Raw genomic sequence first — 25,900 nt, 5'->3', positions numbered from 1 at the left:
ACTAGTATATAAAATTAAACCTTAGAGAAAAATTTCATGAAACATAAACTATAGTTAAATAAACGAACCTATTCCTTTCAAGTCCAATAAGGAATGCAGCTTCAGCCACAGCAGCCAAAAGGGTTCCATTACCAGCATCTTCCCTCCAAACAGCATACTCACTAACAAACACCTACAATTTGAGAAAATTCATCAATCAAATGCATAATCAATTATTCCATAAATAAATAGCTTCAAAAAAGAATTTTCTTATAAAAAAAACTTCAAAACAAATTTAATAATCAAACCTTTGGTCCGGCTCATGGTGCATTGTCGAACTTGATAGACTTTGAAAACATGTCTTTAGAATCGGTATAAATCGAATAATAAAAAATAAAAAATATTATTAACAATGATAACATGTGAGTGGCCAAACCAAAATGCAAAATTAATAATAATTTTTTAATAGAAAAAGTAAGAATTATTATGTGGATATCATAAATATCTGCCGGTTGATTTAATAGCGTTACAGAACTATCGCAATTTGAGATAATATGAATATCAGGATAAATATATCTTATAATTTCATAGAACTTCGTATATTTATCTAGTCAATTAAAAAATACAAATGATGAAGAACATAAAATTTGATTTATCTACCTATTAACTTAATTATCAAATATTTATGAATAGTATAAAGCATATTTTAACTGCATTTATAAGAAAATATTTTTTAATTAGGTATAGTCAAATAACAAAAAATACATACCTTTGATAGTTAAATAAACCACAGTCTTCGTTTTTGATTGCAACATATCTCAATACCATCTAGGAAATCCTATTTATTAATGAATAAAAGTGTAAATAACAATAAATATGAAAATTCAGAAATACAATTTAATTAAGAATAAAAATAAGACTATGTAAAAAATTATACTTGCACAAATGGTGAAATTGCCGAAATATTAACTTCATCATGACGGCTAATCCCTATAAGAGACATTTAATTATAAACTATAAATTAAAATAATAAATCAATGGAAAATAGAGTTTAGAATGGATTTTTTTAGGATTACAAAATATACCACTGTTAAACATCCATACAGGCAATGCACCAAGATCCTCTGCTAGCTGTTCAAGAAACAAAAGTATTAGTATTTTCAATTTGATTAGAATAATGTTTAGCTCATAAAGAAAATAAAACTTACTTGGAGCCCCTCAAAATAACCAAGTCCATCATCAGTCCAATAATTCCATATGTAATTTAAGTGACCAGGCCTTTGTTCCCAGGGCCCAACTGTATCTTTCCACCTAAAAGCATTTCTTAAGATAATTTCCTTCAACAAATGTACCACCTATAATGAAAATTATTGTGTTAGGTCACTTCATAAAATTTTCAAAAAAAATAGATGGAGATTAATACCGATTCTTATAAACTTCTTATCTAATGACTTAATATTGATATATCGCATTGATATATTAAATAATTTTATATTAATATTATCTATTTTATAGACATAATCTGGATGATTATATAAATTTTATAAAATAAATATGCGATAAAGAATTAGGTGTCATAATATTAAATTTCATATAGAATATCAATTGAATGCTTAATAAAATAAATCTAATATTTGACATTTAAACACGCACGTCCCAACACTATACTATGCAAACATTAATTTTATATTCAAAAGCAATAAGAAAAATGGTAAAACTTCTTTTCAATTTTGTTTTAGATATATAGTTAAAACATTTCCAAAACAAAATAATATAAATTATTTTAATTTATTATCTTATGCAGTGACGAATTCAACAAGGCGGTGGATCGAATTTTGGTTTATATTTTTAATAATTAAAATTTAGTTGGAATTTAGGTTGGAAAATTTATGTTATTTTATAATTATAGTAGTTTTTTTTTCATTTTTTATAGATTATTTCCTCTTTTTTTTATTTATAATATGCATCTTGATTACTATTTGGTCTACAAAAATTTGTGTATTTGATTCATCTTAAAATTTTGAAGACCCTATTCTAATCATAAAAATTGAGCCTAATTAAAATATACATTTTAATAATTAAAAAAGTTGTAAAATAAATTTTATTTCATATACACGCATCAATCTACATTGTTCAACGAGTATCTACGTGACTACATTATGCATATCATTTGAATTAAGTTAATTCGTTTAACAAGAAAAGATTCACATATAATATGTCATCTTCTCATATTAGACTCAAATATACATATCGACATCCAACAACCACAATTCAACTCATAAAAATAATTATACTCATAAAATACACCAACTATAAATCCAAAAATTAAATCAACATACACCACAATATTTATATTAATTAACATATTTATAAACATAAGTTATGTCATGTCTAATCGAAATTCATCACCGATTAACATATATTAAACCACAATTATCCTTTAGACTTGTATAATTTAATTTTCACAATTTTGTCACAATTAATAATTATTTATTTTTCAATTTATATATATATATATATATATATATATATATATATATATATATTTTCATCTATATTATATACACTCAGATGAATTAGACTAACCATCGTAACGTGAGGTATACAACAACATTTGTTACGGGTTCTAATTTGTCATAAGATTGTACTATATTTATTTTTACACAAACAATTAATTACAAACATTATTTTAAGTTAATTTTTATTTTATTTTATAAAATAGACAATGTAATTAAATAAATAAATACTAGATATAAATAAATAGTGGACAAGTTAAATGTAAATATACGTACATTTGTAAATTTGCAATTTTTTTAAATAATTAATGTTGTCTAAATATTAGTTCCTAAATAAATTAGTGTAATAGTCTAACAATTAGATGTAACAGTGCCTTAAAACTTTTTAACATGTAATAAACTTTTTTACACAAAAATAGACTTACCGATAGTATTAAAAATATGTTATTTTTGAAGAGGCCTAAAACAAAGGATTTAGTCGGTTCTCTTTTAAGTTGACACTACGATTAGGAAATTTTTTATTCAAATAACTTTTTTTATAGTGATATTTTGTTGAAATATCCTTTTTTACAGTAATATTAATAACTCTATTTAGAAATGTCTCACACAACTCTCATGCATAACATAGTACACGTGTCTCTACTGAAATTAAAGGATTGTTGATATGCAAATTAGAAAATAAATTTATTATAGAAAATACCTTTGTTGAAATCTTTATCCACCAATACTATATACAATTTGAATGGAATATACCATGAATGGTTTATAATAACTCTAATCTTAGCCATTTATCCACATAAATCTATACTATATCATATTAGAATGGAATTTATCATAAATGCTTTATAAAATAACTCTAATCTTAGCCATTTGCACACATAAATCTATACTATATCCGATTAGAATGGAATTTACCATGAATGCTTTATAAAATAACTCTAATCTTATCCATTTACACACATAAATGACACATTAATTGCAACACTATATTAAGCAAACATTAATTTCATATACAAAGGTAAAAACATATTTTCCATTTTTTTTGGATTAGCCAATTACATAAAGAAAATTAAAAATTATTCGGTGCATCTTTAATTTTAACAGTTAGGCAGATTAAGTTCAGCCACATTTATCTAGAATTAAGCCAAACAGATGTTATAAATAAATAAAAAAATAAAAGAGGGTACCGTTGGGTGCATGAAGTGACTGTGTTTGAAGTGTCTTGATAAATGTGAAACATATATTTTGTTTGTTTTTTTTATATAATTTTATTTTTTGAGTAATGTAATGGAAATATATGTAAATATAGACTAAAAGTTAAGTCAAATTTATAAAATAATGTTTTTTAGATTTTTATAATAATATTTGTAAAATATTTATTAAATATTATTATTTATTTTTTAAATTATTTTTTAATTAATTACATTAAATTAGGGTACAACACCAACAAAACAAGGTCATACACCCATATATACACGACATTAAAATTAACCATCGTAATGCAAGTCTATATAATATCACTCTAAGTCTAAACTCTATCAACAACTACTGCCTTCTAGATTTAAGTTGAAACCTTGCTTATATCATAATTACTGATGATTTATGAGGAGTTCAATATATTTTGGCTTAAAAGAATTTTTAGTCAACTATTTTTAAAATTGGATTCCTCTGTTTTATAACTTATGGGATTTTTTGGCTCCCATCTATTTTTTATGATATTGAATGTGCAGTTATGATGTTGATTTTATACAAATAAATTGAATAAAAATAAATTTATGTCGTTAATTAATATCTATTTTTTTATATTTTTTTACGACAAATTTTCATGAGCGCATTTGTTAGTGACAACGTAAGCAAATAACTTTGAAAAAAAATATTAAACACAATTCTATTTTAAAATTAGGGAGATTATAAGTTAATTTTAAATAAAATAAGGAGACTTAAACGCATTTAAGTCATATATTTTTAAACAAAACTTAATGATAATGCAAGATTCTATAACTCTTACTTAAAAGGATTTAAAATGAAATAAGATAATTTGAGCATACCCTGGTGTCAATTGTAATTTGTAAATGTGATTCAATTTTGATTCAAAAAAATTCAACATTATAGACAGAAGATAAATATGAATAGTAACAAAAGTACTCCTATACTATAAAAATCAACGTTAAGATAAAGGAATTGAAAGGAAAAAATTAAGATAAAGGAAGAATAAATTTTTAAAGCTAAAAGTAGATTAAAATAAAAATTACAAATACATGAGGGGATATAGACCTAACCCAGAAAAAAAAAAAAAAAAGTACATTAAATAGTGTTGGGAGCAATGACCCTTGACCACTCTAGTTTTTTTTTTTCTCTAGACAACTTCAATAAAACCTAAATTACGACAAGAATCAACCTCATTATCAATATTGTTTCAACAATAAGGAGGAATAGAAATAAATAAAAAATATACATTAATTTCTCCCATTTAATTCAAGAAACATTCCACCATAGTATTTTAAATTAAGAGATCAAATGATGTAATTGAATAAGGAGGAAGTCCATAAGTCAGATCCTCGATTTTCTTCTCGAGTGGAACTCGTAGATGAGCAATCTGTACATACATAAAATTAAACAAAATTGTAAATTAGATATTTTTAACAAGGTCAATTTTATATTTCACTAACTAGACGTTTTTAAGTTATGGAAACAAAATCATATTATTTTTCAAAGAAGGATTAAAACCAAATATTTTAAGAATATATTTTGTTGAAAAATGTATAAATCATTTTTTATATTATATATCATTTTCTATATTATATACTGTTACAACAATAAATTGTACCTTATTTGGCTCTGAGAATGAATTCTCATCCATTATATTAGGAGATGTAAGTAGAACAATCGATGAACCTGTCTGTTGCAGATTTGATTTTAAGCCATTTATTGAAATTCCGAAGTTTTCAACGACAGTGCCAAAATTTACTACCTACAAAATTCAATAATTCCAAAGTGAATATTAATTAAGTAGCTAAATTTTGTTAAATTCAAATGAACATTCATTCTTGTTACGGAAAAATTGACTGATATATAGTAAATTACCTTTACTCTTATATAATTATTCCCATCTTGAGAATTTTTATAATGAATTGCGGAAGCAACAAGTGAAGTAGAAGAAGTTTGGAGAGTTGAATTAAGCAAAGTTGCTCCACTAGATTCAATGAAGAGTTGTTGGAGCCAATAACTTGGAGTTCCATAAAGTTGATAAGAGTTGAAAACAATTGCATCTGGTGTCCATCTATTGTCATACAAAATCAATTATTTTTACATTTAAATAATTATATATATGAAAAATCATCTCTATTTAAATAAATGGTATAAATTTTTCGGTAAAGTATAAGAAAATTACAATCTATCGTTTATGTTTGCCATTAGGGGTGCATAGCTAACCATGCTGACGATATCACTGTAGACAAAAATTGAAAAATGAGAGAATATTAAAACATAGCTCAAAATAACACAAGCTAGTATATAACATTAAACCTTAGATAAATTTCATGAAATATAAACTATAGTTAAATAAACCAATTAACCTATTCTTTTCAAGTCCAATAAGGAATGCAGCCTCAGCCACAGCAGCCAAAAGGCTTCCATTGCCAGCATCTTCCTTCCAAACAGCATACTCACTTACAAACACCTACGATTTGAGCAAATTCATCAATCATAATGCATGAATAATTATTCCTTAAATAAATAACTTTAAAAAATATAATTAATAACTATACCTTTGGTCCGGATCGTGGTGCGTTATCGAACTTGGTAGACATTGAAAAGATGTCCTTAGAATTTGTATAAATCTAATTATTGATAAAAAAAAATATCATTAACAATGATAACATAATGTGAATGGCCAAACCAAAATGCAAAATTAATTAATAGCTTTACAAAGAGTTCTTACGTGGAAATCATAGATATCTGCCGGATGATTTAGTGGATTTACAGAACCGTCACAATTTGAAATAATCTGAATATCAGGATAAACGCGTCTTATAGCTTTATAGAACTTCATGTATTTTTCTGATCAATCAAAAAACACAAATGATTAAAAACGCAAAATTTAATTTCCAAACTATTTTCTTAATTATATATCAAATATCTTTGAATAGTATAAAGCAAATTTTAATTGTACTCACAAGAAAATATTTTTCAACTGTCTTAGTGTATAAGCAAATAGTTAAATAACAAAAAACACATACCTTGATAATTAAATAAATTGCAATCTTCATTTCCGATTGAAACATATTTCAAATCAAATGGATCAGGATGTCCCATGGAAGCTCTAAGAGAACCCCATTGTGATGTGGGAGAACCTCTAGCAAACTCAATACCATCTAGGGCTTCCTGTTTATTAATGAAACATATATAGTGTAAATAATAATAAATATAAATATATATACAATTTAACTAAGAATAAAAATTGAAAAAAACTAGGAAAAAAGTTATACTTGCACAAATGGTGAAATTGCATTTGTATCAACTTCATCATGATGGCTAATACCTATAAGAAACATTAGATTAATAAGAAATTAGAAATCAAAACAAAACAAAATTTCAATGGTGAATAGAGTTTAGAATAGACTTTTTAGAGATTACAAAATATACCATTGTTAAACACCCATACAGGCAATGCACCAAGATCCTCTGCTAGCTGCTCAAAAAAACAAAAAGATTAGTATTTTCAATTTGACGAGGAACATGTTTAGCTCATCAAAAAAATAAAAGAAAAATATTTAATATATGATAATAAAAAATAATAAAAACATACTTGGAGTCCCTCAAAATAACCAAGTCCATCGTCAGTCCAATATTTCCAAATGTCATTTAAGTGTCCAGGCCTCTGTTCCCAGGGCCCAACTGTATCTTTCCACCTAAAAGCATTTCTTAGATTGTCTCCTTCAACAAAACAACCACCTATAAGGAATAAAATGTTAGCTCACTTCATAAAATTTCAAATAAATTTATTTTTAATTTATTTATTTTTATGGAAAATTAAAAATTTATCGTGTGACATGTAATAAATAAATGGTAAGCCATAAAAGTAGACCAAGATTTATAGTTTTATTGTTTTGTATTATCTAACAATAGAATTGGTGGATCTTTAAAGATTATAATTTTAACATACCTGGGAATCTTAAAAATTTTGGCTTTAGATCTGCCACCATTTGAAAAATATCATTTCGGAAACCATGACCCTGTGTCCAAATATGATTAATGAAGTTAGTCCATTTAATAAAAAATAAATTTATTTTTTAATTAATATTGCATTGCCAAATCTACAATATTACTTTAGTCTTTATTATAAATAAAAATAATTAATTTTACTATTATTAAAAAAATTAGTTAAATTTAATTAATTTTTATTGATTTAATAAAAGTTGTAAGTCAACTCTTAGAAGATTATTAGTAAGAATTTATTTTATGAAAATAAATGAGTCGTTGAAAACTAAAATTTATATCAAATATATATGATAAATAAAATAGAGTTAAAGTAATTTATATTGTTTTATCAAGAAAAAAAGTGGGTACGAGAGTGTAGGGATTACCTTATATGTATCCAATGGCATAGCTGACACTTGATCTAACCATACAATTCCCTTTTGACTTGTTGTGATTTGAAGACTTGAATTATGATCTGTTGCATTAGCTTCAACAATATTCTCCATCTTTGTCCAATTTGCTACATTTTTTCCAAATGTCCTAAATGGATTAATTAACATCTCAATTAGTTTATTTTGGTTACAAATAACTCAATTACTTTCATGATTAAATATAAAGTAGTTATAAAAGGTTAATTGAATTAAAGGAATTTATCACCTTATGTTTGTTGAAGCCAATTTTACTCCATTAGAACCGACAAATGAAACTTCTAAATTAATTGGACTAGTTGCTCTAACATAACTCTATTTTATACTTCTTCCCTTGCTCAATGTTCTGATTATAAAAAATAAAAAAAAATTATAAATGATATTAAATTTTTCACTATAGTAATTACACAAAATGTTGAATTACTTACCATGCCCCAATAACCAGGATTAGAAATACCAACACCACCAGGTGGACAAGATATTCTTTGACAAAGAATATCCATACGCAAAGCAACTTTATTACGGTCAAAACAAGAACTACGATCAGTTGATACTATAATATTTGATTCATCTCCAATAATTGTCCAAGGAATAATACTTGAGGGAACACTAGAACCTCCTGCTTCAAAACCTGAAACATAAATTTATAATAATAAAATATTAAATCATTTATTTATTTTTTATATACAACAAATTTCAAACGAAATAGGTTTTCAAATTCATTAGAGTCACGACATGTCTCAAAACTCGAATAGTTCTAACAAATATATTTACAATTTTTTTTTCTTATTTCAAAAAAACCAATGTTATGTAGTATTATTAAATTTATGCTGAATATGAGAATCAAATTTTCACCTCATTATCGGCCACCTAATATTTTCTATCCAAAAGTTAATTCTTTTAATTCCTTAAACAATGTCCTAACGAAATTTGTTATCATTTTCCAAAAATATTAATGATATATTTCTAAAACAAAAATTAAATTAGCAACATAAATTTTAATCAATACCTCTATTTGACACAAGTTCGGCCCACAATCCACCGCCTCCAGCATGATTAATCTCCTAAAAAATAAATATTGGTCAATATAATTATATTTAAACCAAGACAATAACTAAGTAATCTTCACATTCATATAAACATTTTTAAAAAGATATTCATTTACTTCAAAAAAAACTCCAAAGAATGTGTCTGAAATAGGCCTTCCAGAATTTGCATCAATCACTAGTTTTGATGTCTGTGTAGCATTTGCATCAGCTTGACATTTAGGAATAACCAAACACACCACTAAAGATAAAACAAAAACAGTAAAGGAATTTGATAAAGACATTTTTTTTTCTTTTGAGCAATTGGTTTGTGATATATTATTAGTAACACTTTCACTTGTATTTATAAGCGCAAAGTTGGAGATCAAGATAATGCTGAGTTGTTAACAACGTAATCTAGAGTTTAGCTATATTTTATTACAAATCATTCCTAATCGAATTTAAATTCATAATCCTTATCTTATTTATTTCTGAAAAAAATCAGATGATATTTGCCTATTTTATATAATAAATAATATCTAGGCTGACATGTGAATAACATAATCTAGCGTTTAATTAGATGTGTTTTTAACATAATCTTAAAAATATTCCTTAATTAAAAATTCTTATTTAGATTCAAATTTATATCCCTTACATTGTTTAATTCCAAAAAAAAATCATTTTATATTTGCTTTTTTATATATAACTAATATAGTAAACTATAATTTACTGTTTATTAAAGAAAAAATTAGTAGTAGAAAATTTAATTTTTGAGTGTTGCTATAATTTACGAATCTCATTCAGACGAATTGCCATAACTTGTCATATATACACAGGCACAATGTATATCTTAAAAGGTTTGTTTAATGTGTAAGATGAGAGTCATAATAAAATAATTCTAGCATAATTATGTCGCAATTTAGTTTTTGATAAGAAAATACAAGATGATAAGTTAATTCTAAAATTTATCCTAACTTACTTCTTTAGCTAAAAATTTTATCATAAAACTTTTTAACATTTTCAAGTGAATTTTATATGGTTTGATTTTTATGACGATAAAATTAAAATTAAAACAGTAATTTTAAATAATTTTTTAGTTAAAAGTATTTATCCATGTTTATAATAACGTGAAAAAATATTAAATTTAATTAATTGATTAATAACAAATATTTTTTTCGTATGTGAATGGTAATGAACTATGAAAAATTATAGTCAGTGTATTATAATTGTTTACATTTTTATGTCGACGATATTAAAAATATACATATTTTAATTAATTCTTTAGTGAAAAACATTTATCTCTTAGTGATAATAATAATCTAAAATTAGTAATAATCTCAAATTAGTATCTTTTGATTATTCTCATTTTGTTTAGAAATGAAAAAAAAAACACCAAATTTAACGAATTGTTTAGTGACAAATATTTATTTTGTGTTTGAATTATACACTTCAAATGTTTATTGAGTGATTTATTTTCACATAAAACAACGTAAAAAAATATCGAAGTATGATAAAATTATAATTAGTGTATTATAATTGTTCTTATTTTATACCGACAATCATTAAAAAAATACAAGTTTAACTTATTCTTTAGTAAGAAATATTTATACCCTTTTATGATGTTTATAAAAAAACTCAAATCACTGTATAATAATAATTATTTTTATTTTTATTTAAAAGATACAAAAAAAAAAAAAATACACTAAATTGAACACATTGATTAATGGCAAACAAAACATTTATATTATGAGTTGTACATTTCAAAGGCTTCTTCAATGACTTTTTTTTTTTTTTAAAATAATATGAAAAACAAAATACAAATTTTAACTATAGTAAAACTTAATATTAATTTTAACTATTTATCCCATGTATTATTTTTAAAATTAACTCAAATTAGTATATTATAATTACTTTTATTTTTATTTATAAAATATTTATAAAAAAAAATTAACCAACTGATTAGTAACAAATATTATCTCGTGTATAAACTATACACTTCAACTACTTCTTTCTCATTTCCATAAATACAACATAAAAAAATTAGTCTAAAAACGTTATAGTTATTGTATTATTAGTATTCTCATATTTATTATGTTAAAAAAAATTCTAATCTAACAATTATTTAGCAACAATAATTTGTGTCATAAAAAAATATGTTTCAAATTAAATAATTAAAATACAAATTAAAACTTTTATTCTCGATATCACCTATCAAAGCGGGGTTTCTTCCAAACTTAAACTTCAAGACTCATTAATATGTAACAACTGTGATTTCGCAAACGCATGGTAAAGCCAGTCAAACACGAACAACGAAGGAGTTGAGTTTCAAAATCATGTCGATAGTATAATACAAGTAAGAAGAACACACACAAAAACCATAATAGAACCGTATTATCACACAAACATTGCTCAAGAAAAATATCACATTAAAAAGTCAAAATCACTAAAAGAAAATCAATACATTTCACTATCACATCAAATCGTCTAAGAGAAATTATAATCACATGCGATACACATTAATCACAACAAAACAATCACACTAAAATGCAATGATATGCATGAGCTTAAACTCTACTTCTCAATGCGGTACCATTCTAACTCTGAACTACTTCATTAGGAGGCTTGATACTATGCCACCATCCCGGTAGACGGACAATTCAAATTGACCCTGTCCTCATAGATCTTTCAACTCAACCCGAGATACACATACGTGACAATTGGGGTAAACGTGTGTTGTGTGGTAGCTCCCGACATTTGGAGTGCTACCTCCAAGTCACCTAAAAATTCTCCACCTGAATACCTCCAAGGTCTAAGAATATTTGCCTTAAGGCTTAACAGCAGACCGCCACGATCAGGCTCATTCAGTTGTACTTTCCTGAAATCACTAGGCTTGTCAGACCCTACCTATATATATGATGAGAAAATAATATCCACTTCACAAATTTTCAATATTTTATTTTCTCCCCTCGTTAGCTTAGACTACTTCGTTAAGAGCATCATCTTTAGGAATCGTCACTATCTCATCAACTATGGGGTACTTCAATATTCTCATCACAATTTTATAACATCATTAATCATACATAATCACAATCATCATATAAACTCATCACAATTTTATAACATCACTATCATCAATCAAAAATCATCATGATCATCACATAAACATAAAGCATATCATGCATCCATCTTTTATTATCACATCACATAAATTCATCTAAGAGAAACTATTATCACTTTTGAAATACATTAATCACAACAAAACAATCACGAGAAAATGCAATGATGTTATGTATGCACTTAAATCCTACTTCTTCATAATTTGGTACCTTTCTAACTCTGAAGTATTTGGTTATGAGCTAATACTATGTTACCACACGAATGAACGAACAATTCAAATCGGTCATGTCCTCATATATCCCCTCAACTTAATCCAAACACATATACGCGACAATCAACGTGAATTGTGTTGCATGGTTGCTACCAACATTTGAATGGCTACCTCCAAGTCACCTAGGAATTATCCACTCGAATACCTCCAAGGTCTAACAATGTTACCTTAAGCTCAACAGTAGACCGCCACAATCAAACTCATTCAGTTGTACTTCCCCAAAATCAATAGGTTTGTCAGATCCTACCTATATGATGACAAGATAATCTTCACTTCAAAGATATAATATCTAGTTTCTCCTTTCGTTGGCATATGGTACTCCATTAAGACCATCATCTCAAGCAAAGATTGGAATCACCACTATTTCATCAACTATGAGGTTACTTCAATATTTTCATCACAAATTTATAACATCACTATCATTAATCATACATCATCATCATCACATAAACTCATCATAAATTTATAACATCACTATCATTAATCATACATCATCATAATCACATAAACTTATCACAAATTTATAACATCATTATCATCAATCATACATCATCATCATCATCACATAAACTTATCACAATTCATTCATCTTTCATTATCACACTACATAAACCTATATCCTACAATGCATCCATCTTTTATCATGACATCACAAAAGCTTGTCTAATCAAGCACACAAAATTCATTCGACACTCAATATCACAATAATATCAAATACCGCACATTTAAATATAGTAAATCGATTCACCTTATAGATGCTTCTATTCTATATTTTAATCTCATAGTTTTATATTTGCACATTAATTAATTTATCCCTCAAAGAGCTACTGGCGAACGTAGGGATCTCATGATGAATCGTTGAAAAATACGATTTTCTCGTTCATCTCACCATATATTATACTCTTGAGTTGAAACACTCTCTCACCATTTACCTTATTTCGACGCTTTCACACGTAAATGTGAGTCCACAAGAAAAAAAGTCTTTGTTCTTTAACACATTATCCTTCAATTGTTCTAACTCGATAGTTTTTGAATAAACATCAAAAATAAATTATGAGAAAACACTCTAAAAGGAGTCAACTTCGAAATTGAGTCAAGTAAACTTACCCCTACATCGAAAAATAATCAATGGATAATATAGTCTTTGTTCACATGGTCGTTTTTGCGTTTGTTTCACTTAGTGGCGAAGCTTGAACATAAACATTGGGGGTCACCAAATTTTTAAAATTTTAATGGATAAATAAAAAATATAATATTGTATTGTATTTAAAAGTTTTACGATGTAAATTTACAAAAATATATTAACGATCAAACTCTTAACGCTTATTAGAGAGGTAGTAGATCAAATTTTGTTTGACCTTTTTAATAATTAAAAATTATTTTTAAAAATCTAATTTTATTTCAAACACTAAAATTTTTTAGAGTTTAATTGTTATGTTTTGTTAGTAGTGTAAAAAGTTTTACAATGTCAGCACAATCATAAGTGTGACCTTAATAGTAATTATGATAAAAGTTAAACTGATTAAACTGATTGTTATGATTATTTGACAATGTAAAATATCTTTACATCATCAATGTATACAAATTAAATCCAAATTTATACACTATTAATACAACTTTTTTACCTACAAGGACAAAAAGAAATATATAATTATTAAAACACATTTAAATACAACATATTGTTTAAGATATCAATATTTATATAGTGTTGATAAAAGATAATTGTTTGATTTGGGTATTAGACACTCTATTTTAAAATTACGTAAAACTATATTTTGAATCAATAAATATCAGATTTATTAATTTAGTTCACCGTAGACTCAAAATAATAATAAAATAAAAAAAAGAAGATCAAACTAATTTAATTAGTTTTAGTTAAATTATTATGATCAAAGGATCATTTAGTTGATTTTTATATTTTTAGATAAAATTCACAACTCAACATGTTTGAATTTAGGTTGAAAATTTTATTTAGTTTATAATTAGAGTAGTTTTTTTTGTTGTTGTAGTTTTTTATAAATTATTATCTATGGTTTATATGAGAGTTGAGACAAAGTAGGTTTAATATGTTTATAGAGAAGATAGCGTGAAGATAACGAGAAGATAAAGAAAAACGTTAAGTTAGTTACAAGAGTAATTTAAGAATTTGGGTATTCTAAACAACAAATATAAATTTTTTAAAGTGATTAGAATGTAAAAAATTAAGAATATTAATATAATTTTTTAAAGTTCTAAGTATACTATACAAAAATTACACAAGGTTAAGAGGCGGCCCTGATTTGGTAAAATGGATCAAATAGATTGTTGATCAAATTACAAATACTCAAATGTCTCTTATACAAAAAATTAAAAATAGCATTATTTTTTAAGAAATTATTGGAAACTTTTGGTGGTGGTCGTAAGGCTTACTGTGTGCAAAATAATGAATTACATAAAAGGAAAACTTGAGTATTTTATAGAAAAATTTGAATGATTAAAAAAATGAAAAAAAGTGTTTAATTAACTAACTAATTTAATAATAATTTTTGTGGGAAAAATAGATAAAATTTACTAGAAGAGTTATCAATTATTGACGCCAAACAATAGTCTATTTGTTGTGTTTCCTCTCCCTTTAACGACAAAGGAAGAATCTAGCTCACTTTCTTCTTTTTTTTTTAATTATTTAATTATGTTTTTCTCTTGCACATTAGGCTCCTACAAAATAAAATTAACAATTATCAAAACTACTTTTTTTAACACAATTTCATTACTAAAATATTACTAATATTTTATTAATAAAAAAATTTAAAATAATTAATCTTTTAAAATAAATTAATGACAAAAACTCTAATATTCAAAATGATAACTACAATTATTAATATAATATTTTATAAAAATCACATAAAAATACTAATAATTTTATAGAATAGTCAAAGCGATAAAATAAATGAATATAATATTAATAATTTATATTAATTATTAAATCATAATATATATATATATATATATATATATATAGATATATATATATATATATAATCACCATGCCATAAGAAATATTTAAAAACAAAAGGAAATTAATCACAGTATTACTAATAACTCAATGTAATTATTTTTAAAATAAATAATTAAAAATAAAAAATAGTTATAAATTAGTAAAATGTAACTACGTACATACTTAACATTAGTCAAACGCACATGAAAATTCACATTAAGTGTGTACACGTATATACACGTAAAATCAACTAAAATTTTATTCTTTAAAATATTACACTAAAATACTATCGTTTTAAAAAATATATATAAAATAATAAAATATAATATTTTTTATTTATATTACTCATTTAGTTCAATATGTATAAACTAGCACATCATCTAAAGCATTTATATAATAAAAACTGATCACAAAATTTATCAACATGATGTGTTTTAAACTAATTTTAACACAAAATTAATTATTTAAAAAATTATTTTATCAATAAAATAGTTTATTATAAAACTTAGAGTATCACCCCTAAAATATGAGTTGAAACGTAAATAGATGCATTAATAAGTTTCCTCTTATGACACATTATATATTTCACAAATTTATTGTTTTGTAAATTTATATGTATTTACACTATAAAATAGTCTACACTGAATTTTCTTCTTGATTAAACCAAATAACATTTTAAAAATATAGATGAAGCATGAGAAATTGATGAGTAAAAAAAAGAAGCTATGATAAATCAAAGCTTAAAAAAAATTTGGGATTATAAATTGATCTCAATAAATGGATGATAATTACCAATAATTTTACTTACCAAATTCTTCATGCTCTCTGAAATTTTTTTTCTTTGTCAGATGTCATGGTAAAATACACACTTTATTTTTAAAATCACAATTAAAAATAACATGATTGTATTACTTTCACTCACTTGTTATTCTATTAATTTTTTTTACTCTTTTATTCAAAAATTTCTATTTTAATATAAGGTGAGTCTTTAGTTGTTGTTGTTGTTGTATTTTATGGTTAATCAATTTTAGTTATAGATTGATTTTTAATCTTAATGAAAAAATGTTCTATGTTCATATTTTTCCTTTTTATTTTCTTTTGTGATTAGTTCTTCAAATTTGTATTGATATATTATTATAACCATTATTTGATAAATTTTTATTATCCAATTTATAATTTTGTTGATAAATCTTATTATTTTCTTGAAGTGTTTTTGACAAAAGCTGCATATATTAATCTAAGTTATAATATAAAATATATAAGACATGAAAAGTTGAATATTTTACAAGTGAAGATCCTATTTAACATAAAATTTATTGCATGATTTATCAATTAATAATAATATTTTGTGACCTATAATTTACATGTTTATATCTAAATTTTATAGAGTTATAACACAAATAAATACATATAGTATTTTTTTCGTTTGTTAACAATTGTGTATAATAATTTAACTTTTTTTTTTTAATGTTATTTGTATTACGTATTTTTATTGACACAATTTGATTATAATTCTATTTTAATATATATATATATATATATAATTTATAAAAATAAAATTTAATTTCAATTATATTATTTTATTTATAATTATAATAATTTTAAAATTTGTATACTTTGCACCATACAAACTCGGCTACACTAGTTTATATGAATAACAAGTCACGACACGAGTAGGCATGTCAACGGGACAGGGTGAGGGCGGATTTTGCCTTCCCATTCACGCACTCGACTAGTTTGAAAAAATCTGCATCCACCTTCATTTTTATCAGATGTGAAATTCAAGTCTTCATCTTCATCTATGTAGGGGTTCGAGTTTCTTCCCCTGCACCCATATATATATATATATATATATATATAATTATAAATTTAAAAGTCATATTTATTATAATTAATATTGTAAAATAATTACTATTATACAATAATAAAATTTAAAAAAAAATTAAATCCATTTTTTTTATAAAGAGAAGATTATAATTTTTTATATTGAAATTTTTTTTAAATATATTGAATATATACATGTATATAAAATTTAAAATTGACAATAGAATTATTAGAGGGGCGAGGTAGACATCAACACTCCAAATCCACCCCCATTCCCGCCCCTAATTGAATAAAATACGCACACGCAACACCCTATCAAAGCGGGATTTTTCCGCTCAAATCAAGACTTGTTTGAGTGGATACCCGCGTGTACGAGTTGTATTGCTATCCTTAAATGCGACACTATACTAGGCAAACATTAATTTCATATAAAAAAGGTAAATTCAAGAAGGTAAGAATTATTTATTTATTTTCACAAAAAAAAATGATATTTATTCATTTAAAATAAAAAGGATGAATATTCGGATATACTTGCAACATCCAATAGGACGGAGTGGAGGCGGGTTTTGCCTCCCCATTCCCGCACTCGACTAGTTTGAAAAAATCTGCATCAACCTTCATTTTTATTAGATGTGAAATTTAAGTCTTCATCTCCATCTATGTAGGGGTTCGAGTTTCTCCACCCACATCTATTTATATGTGTTTGGGTGGATACCCGAGGGTGCGGGTTGTATTGTCATCCTTAAATGCGACACTATACTAAGAAAATATTAATTTCATATAAAAAAGATAAATTCAAAAAGGTAAGAATTATTTATTTTTTTTTCACAAAAAAAAAATAATATTTATTCATTTAAAATAAAAAGGATGAATATTCAAATATACTTGCAACATCCAACAAGACGGAGTGGAGGCGGGTTTTGCCTCCCAATTCCCGCACTCAACTAGTTTGAAAAAATCTGCATCAACCTTCATTTTTAGCAGATATGAAATTTAAGTCTTCATCTTCGCATATGTAGGAGTTCGAGTTTCACCACCCGCATCCAATTATATGTGTTTGGGTGGATACCCGCATCCAATTATATGTGTTTGGGTCATCCTTAAATACGACATTATACTAGGCAAACATTAATTTCATATAAAAAAAGATAAATTCAAAAAGGTAAGAATTATTTATGTATTTATTTTCACACAAAAAAAATGATATTCATTCATTTAAAATAAAAAGGATTTTGCCTCCCAATTTCCGCACTCGACTAGTTTGAAAAAATCCGCATCTACCTTCATTTTTATCATATGTGAAATTTAAATCTTCATCTTCTTTAATGTAAGGGTTCGAGTTTCTCCACCTGCATCCATTTATATATATAAAATTATAAACTTAAAAGTCATATTTATTAGAATTAATATTGTAAAAATGATTATTATTATACAATAATAAAATTAAAAAAATATCAAATCCATTTTTTTTATAAAGAGAAGATTATAATTTTTAATATTGAAAAAAATATTAAATATATTGAATATATACATGTATATAAAATTTAAAAATGACAATAGTATTATTAGAGGGGCGAGTTCGAGCACGAGGTAGATATCAACACTCCAAATACGCCCCTGCCCCCGATCGGAGAAAATACGCACACACAACATACTATCAAAACGGGTTTTTTCCATCCATATTAAGACGTGTTTGGGTGGGCAACTGCGGTTGCAGGTTGTATTGTCATTCTTAAATGCGACACTATACTAGGCAAACATTAATTTCATATAAAAAAGATAAATTCAAAAAGATAAGAATTATCTATTTACTTTTACAAAATAAAAAACGATATTCATTCTTTTAAAATAAAAAGGATGAATATCCAAATATACTTGCAACATCCAAGTTAAAGCATAAAAGAACACAATACCTACATATAATGTGATAAAATCAAAGTGATTAAGATATACATGTCTACAAATATGCAATTTTGACGATCTAGTCATTGTTTGAATAAATAATTGATCAAAATCGATCTATTAATTTAAATCAAACAAACACCACAATAAGACATAAAATCAAATAAACGTTATACCAAGACGAGAAATCAAACAATGTCAATTTAAGACAAAGAAATCATGAAAAAAAAAATCAAAATTTTAATATAATTTACTACCTATATTATGAATAATATAATATAAAAACAAAACAAAGTTCTCACAAGTTCTTCGTAAAGTTACTACCTATAAAGTTCTCACAAGTTCTTCAAAGAAATCATAAATAATATAATATATAATTTCAATTTCAATATAACAAAACAAGTTCTTCATAAAGTTACTACCTATATTAAATACACTAATATAACTAACTAAATTAAAATTCTTTAGAAACTCCTCGAATCAATATAATTTATTATCTTCTGAATATAATATAATATACACATCTATGTATACACCTAAAATAAATTTTATATTACTAACTCTATTAACAAAGATCTCACACGAATATTAATTATAACATAGTACGTGTGTCACTACTAAAATAAAAATTGTTTACATGCAAAATAAAAAATACATTTAATTTAGATTATAACGGTAATGTTTTTGTTTTTTAAATTAAACATTCAAATTTTAACCGGTGAAAATTGTCCGATAAAAACAAACCATTAGCATATTAGATAAAGTAAATTAAAAATGCCCATGAAAAGAAAAATCGGTAGAAAAATATATTCTAAATATAAATCCTATGCTGAGAAAAAAGAAAGAAAAGTACCGATGAGATAGAAAAACAAAATCGAAAACAAAGTTTAGGTTCGAATACATCGAGAATATAGATAATATTGTCTTTAATCTATAATGTATATCTATAATCTATAATAATAAACAATTGAAATACTTTTAAAAGTTGATTTCATCTATTTGGACTTTTTATAATGACTGGATTCACCTGGAAAATTCAATCATTGAAATTGATTTGAAAAACAATTGAATTGGTTGGATGGTATTAAGAAAATAGATTATTAATTTACATTTCTTTTGTTTTTTTAAATCTTAATAAAATTAACCCATCAAATTGTTTTTTTAAATCTTAATAAAATTAACCCATCAACTTGTTTTGTTATCAGATACTTTTTTCTTGATTTCAAATTTTTTTAAAGAAAAAATAACGGATATATTTTAATATGAAAATCACTCCTCCCACTTTTGATGACGAGGCTTCTGCACATGAAAAAAATAAAAATAAAAAATTCTCGTGTTGTGCAAATAATAGGTCCGGGCACTAGAGGTTGTTTTTCCACATGGAAAAATGACTAAATTCATTTTATTGTTATAAACACGTTTTTTTAATCATGTCATAAATGTCAATGTTCCTAATTCTACTCTCATCTTAATTCCTCTCACATGTTATTCAAGAACTTTTCGTTCTTCCTTTTTTTCCAAATATAAATAAGCAGTTTTTGTCTTCCGTTGAGTCGAACTCAAAACCTAGAGGTTAAGTACAATAGTTCGTCCACTCCCACTACTATATGTAGACAATATGGGGTTGGACTTTTAACAAGTATCATGTGACCACATGCCACCAATGTCCCCCTTGATTTATCATGGAGTTTAAGTCAATATACTAACCTAGCCAAACATGCAATAATCATAATAATCCTTGTAAGAATTTGACCAACTGTCGTTGCCTAAACATTCGAAATATTCGAGTGTTTCTCGAATTCAATGGAGTCACCACCAAAATTTATTTTAAAATAGAGAAAATATTAGGAAGCTCTTAAAAATAAAAATAAATATGGTCTTTAAAACCAAATTATTTTGAGGTCATTAAAAAATTAATTTGACCAACTGTAGTGAAATAAATAGTCGATTATGCGTATTTTGAGTTCGTAATTACAGTTACCTATAATTAATTGTGCAAAATTATATCAACTTAAATATATTTATTTCTCTTTATTATTAAATATGAATATAAATTATATTTTATAAATGTGATTTTTTTAGATAAAAGTGTGTTTAAAAACAGAGGAAAAAAAGTTTTTATAATTGTGCTTGACAAGAGTGTGATCTTGCTCCTGCGTAGTTCTTGGTTAGAAAATGCGGATGTGTTAATTATTTTTTAAAGAAAGTGTGTTTTGTTATTTATAAAAAAAGTTATTTTGACCAAAAGATGAATTTGTTTGATTTGAATAATTATTCATAAATACGAGTTTTAAGACTATCAAGTTGTACAACTTGTGTCTCAAAAATTTAAAGATTAAACAAAATGTCACATCTAAATTAATCAAATTTCAAAAGTTGATTTTGGGCTAATTTAAAATCGAGTGTTAGAACTATCAAGTTGTCACAACTTGCGTCCTAAAAGATTAAAAAGATGTCACATCTAATTAATCAATTTAGACTAAATTTCGTATATTTATTTATTTGTGAAAATGAGTTTTTAAAACTATCAAGTTGTCTTAACATGGGTTCTAACAACTCAAAGGTTAACAAACATCATATCTAATTAACTTTTCACTATTTGATTATAATTTTATCTTTGTTTTTTCTTTATAAGAACTTAAAAAAATTGATTCTAAATATTAAATAAGTTTAAATGATTATACGAAATAACATCAGTAATAAACAAAAAATCAAAATAGCAACAAAAGAAATATATGGACTTTGTAACAACACTACATTTAAAAATAGAACAAAAAATACTAATTACAAGTGTAAATCTCTTTTAAAATATTTTATAATTTAATAAGTGAGCGAACAAAATTTATTTTAATATTAAATAGCGCAACAACAAAAAACTGTTAAAATATAAAATAAATAATATTTATCATGATTTAATTATGTTCATAATTATTTATATTAAACATAATTATTTATGTTAAATGTAATAAATATAATAAGACATTTATTAGTTAAATAGAATAAAGGGAGCAATAATTTACAGTTAACGTAGAGGATCAGCGGGGAGAAAAGCATTGCAGTAAAAAAACGCTGCAATAGACTCTAACCAAGCAAATCAGTTTTTTCAAGAAAACAATTGCAGTAAAAAAACATATTTCAAGCTTTACAACGCACAAGATAAAAAATCATCTCAAACAAAAAACCACCACCCATTTTAACCTTTATAAACACATGGCCTCAACCAAACCACCATTTACACATAATCAAACAAAATATAATATTTCAAATATTTTAGTTTCTAGAGTTTACATTTTTAAAAAAAATATACAATTTGAACAAAAGATTGAGAAAATGCGTGCCTTTTCATATGCCGGTAAAGATCGAGGCGGTGGTGTACGACTCTAGTTCTCTATTTTATTTTCGTTGTTAAAATGGATTTGAATATGTTTATAGATATGAATCTTTATTTTTCTTCTGTCTTTTTGTGAGTAATAATTTTTTTTTCAGAAAAAAAAACAGAAGAAATAAAAATAACTCTCATTTCTATCTTTTGAGTTTTCTCATCCAAAAAAATATCCCCATTTGCAACTCATTGTTGTCTCAATTTATAGACTAGAAGGATTAGTTTTTTTATTTGCAAAACTAACTCAAGCATAGCTTTTTTGAATCAAGTTGTAGATTTTATGCGAGTAATACCCTTACTATTTGTTCTATTAGCTTTTATGCGAGTATTACCATTTTTACAATTAAAAAGATCAGATAAGTCTTACAGTGTGAATCAAAGATTCACATATTTTAATTTTTGGAACTTAAGTTATGAATTTTTTGTTGTTTTAGAGTAAATATTAAGCAATTTCATACAAACAGGAAAAAAAATCGTAGATCTTTTTTTTGTTGATTGTCCAAATAGAAAAAATAATTACTTTATTAATAATTTTTTTAAAAATAAAAAATAAAAAAATAAAGGAGGGTATTGTTGCGTGCATGAAGTGACTGTGTTTAAGTATCTTGATAAATGTGAAACATGTTTTGTTTGTTTTTTTTATATAATTTTGTTTTTTTGAGTGTCATGCTATATACATCCCTTTATCTTTCCTTTATTTAATCTGACCATTGTCTATCTAATGCATTCATCCATTATTTACCTCATGACAAGATTAATGAATATCACTTATTCTTCAAAAACAAAAGAATACACATATCACAAACAAACAATTAGGAAATACATCTCCCAATAATAATGTCATCATATCAATCCTATGCTAATTGTTTCGATGTATACGAAATCTCCCCCAACCTTACATGATGTTTAAAAGTCTTGAGAGTTGTTGAGAATATAATTTAAAAGTAGCACAACAACTACTGCCTTCTAGATTTAAGTTGAAACCTTGCTTATATCATAATTACTGATGATTTGTGAGGAGTTCAATATATTTTGGCTTAAATGAATTTTTAGTCAACTATGTTTAAAATTGGATTCCTCTGTTTTATAACTTATGAGATTTTTTGGCTCTCACATCGAAAGTGCAGTTATGACGTTGATTTTATACAACTGAATTAGATAAAATTGAATTTATGTCGTTAATCAATATCTATTTTCTTATATTTTTTTACGACAAATTTTCATGAGCGCATTTGTTAGTGACAACGTAAGCAAATAACTATGAAAAAAAATATTGAACACAATTCTATTTTAGAAATAAGGAGATAATTATAAGTTAATTTTGAACAAAATAAAGAGAATTAAATGCATTTAAGCCATATATTTTTAAACAAAACTTAATAATAACGCAAGATACTATAACTCTTACTTAAAAGGATTTAAAATGAAATAAGATAATTTGAGCATACCCTGGTGTCAATTGTAATTTGTAAATGTGATTCAATTTTGATTCAAAAAAATTCAACATTATAGACAGAAGATAAATATGAATAGTAACAAAAGTACTCCTATACTATAAAAATCAACGTTAAGATAAAGGAATTGAAAGGAAAAAATTAAGATAAAGGAAGAATAAATTTTTAAAGCTAAAAGTAGATTAAAATAAAAATTACAAATACATGAGGGGATATAGACCTAACCCAGAAAAAAAAAAAAAAAAATGTAGACAATATGGGGTTGGACTTTTAACAAGTATCATGTGACCACATGCCACCAATGTCCCCCTTGATTTATCATGGAGTTTAAGTCAATATACTAACCTAGCCAAACATGCAATAATCATAATAATCCTTGTAAGAATTTGACCAACTGTCGTTGCCTAAACATTCGAAATATTCGAGTGTTTCTCGAATTCAATGGAGTCACCACCAAAATTTATTTTAAAATAGAGAAAATATTAGGAAGCTCTTAAAAATAAAAATAAATATGGTCTTTAAAACCAAATTATTTTGAGGTCATTAAAAAATTAATTTGACCAACTGTAGTGAAATAAATAGTCGATTATGCGTATTTTGAGTTCGTAATTACAGTTACCTATAATTAATTGTGCAAAATTATATCAACTTAAATATATTTATTTCTCTTTATTATTAAATATGAATATAAATTATATTTTATAAATGTGATTTTTTTAGATAAAAGTGTGTTTAAAAACAGAGGAAAAAAAGTTTTTATAATTGTGCTTGACAAGAGTGTGATCTTGCTCCTGCGTAGTTCTTGGTTAGAAAATGCGGATGTGTTAATTATTTTTTAAAGAAAGTGTGTTTTGTTATTTATAAAAAAAGTTATTTTGACCAAAAGATGAATTTGTTTGATTTGAATAATTATTCATAAATACGAGTTTTAAGACTATCAAGTTGTACAACTTGTGTCTCAAAAATTTAAAGATTAAACAAAATGTCACATCTAAATTAATCAAATTTCAAAAGTTGATTTTGGGCTAATTTAAAATCGAGTGTTAGAACTATCAAGTTGTCACAACTTGCGTCCTAAAAGATTAAAAAGATGTCACATCTAATTAATCAATTTAGACTAAATTTCGTATATTTATTTATTTGTGAAAATGAGTTTTTAAAACTATCAAGTTGTCTTAACATGGGTTCTAACAACTCAAAGGTTAACAAACATCATATCTAATTAACTTTTCACTATTTGATTATAATTTTATCTTTGTTTTTTCTTTATAAGAACTTAAAAAAATTGATTCTAAATATTAAATAAGTTTAAATGATTATACGAAATAACATCAGTAATAAACAAAAAATCAAAATAGCAACAAAAGAAATATATGGACTTTGTAACAACACTACATTTAAAAATAGAACAAAAAATACTAATTACAAGTGTAAATCTCTTTTAAAATATTTTATAATTTAATAAGTGAGCGAACAAAATTTATTTTAATATTAAATAGCGCAACAACAAAAAACTGTTAAAATATAAAATAAATAATATTTATCATGATTTAATTATGTTCATAATTATTTATATTAAACATAATTATTTATGTTAAATGTAATAAATATAATAAGACATTTATTAGTTAAATAGAATAAAGGGAGCAATAATTTACAGTTAACGTAGAGGATCAGCGGGGAGAAAAGCATTGCAGTAAAAAAACGCTGCAATAGACTCTAACCAAGCAAATCAGTTTTTTCAAGAAAACAATTGCAGTAAAAAAACATATTTCAAGCTTTACAACGCACAAGATAAAAAATCATCTCAAACAAAAAACCACCACCCA

General features: G+C 24.9%; 1 protein-coding gene across 1 annotated transcript; it reads right to left on the bottom strand.

Moving 5' to 3' along the window:
• Window positions 1-4,763: 4,763 nt before the first annotated feature.
• Window positions 4,764-9,463, bottom strand: LOC101488715 (alpha-L-arabinofuranosidase 1-like). The gene is given in 18 exon segments (XM_027332513.2): window positions 4,764-5,091; window positions 5,323-5,466; window positions 5,580-5,775; window positions 5,887-5,943; window positions 6,071-6,174; window positions 6,263-6,334; window positions 6,436-6,554; window positions 6,734-6,878; window positions 6,983-7,035; window positions 7,140-7,185; window positions 7,303-7,448; window positions 7,660-7,729; window positions 8,081-8,234; window positions 8,352-8,435; window positions 8,437-8,468; window positions 8,551-8,753; window positions 9,132-9,186; window positions 9,288-9,463. Coding segments are annotated over 18 exon segments (1,941 nt in total). The 5' UTR covers window positions 9,453-9,463; the 3' UTR covers window positions 4,764-4,995.
• Between the last annotated feature and the right edge of the window lie 16,437 nt (window positions 9,464-25,900).

Source organism: Cicer arietinum, chromosome 3 (assembly GCF_000331145.2).
Source record: "Cicer arietinum cultivar CDC Frontier isolate Library 1 chromosome 3, Cicar.CDCFrontier_v2.0, whole genome shotgun sequence".
NCBI classification, from domain to species: Eukaryota; Viridiplantae; Streptophyta; class Magnoliopsida; order Fabales; family Fabaceae; genus Cicer; species Cicer arietinum.
The sequence above is the reverse complement of the archived record's forward strand: the minus strand, read 5'-3'. Positions and strand labels throughout refer to the sequence as shown.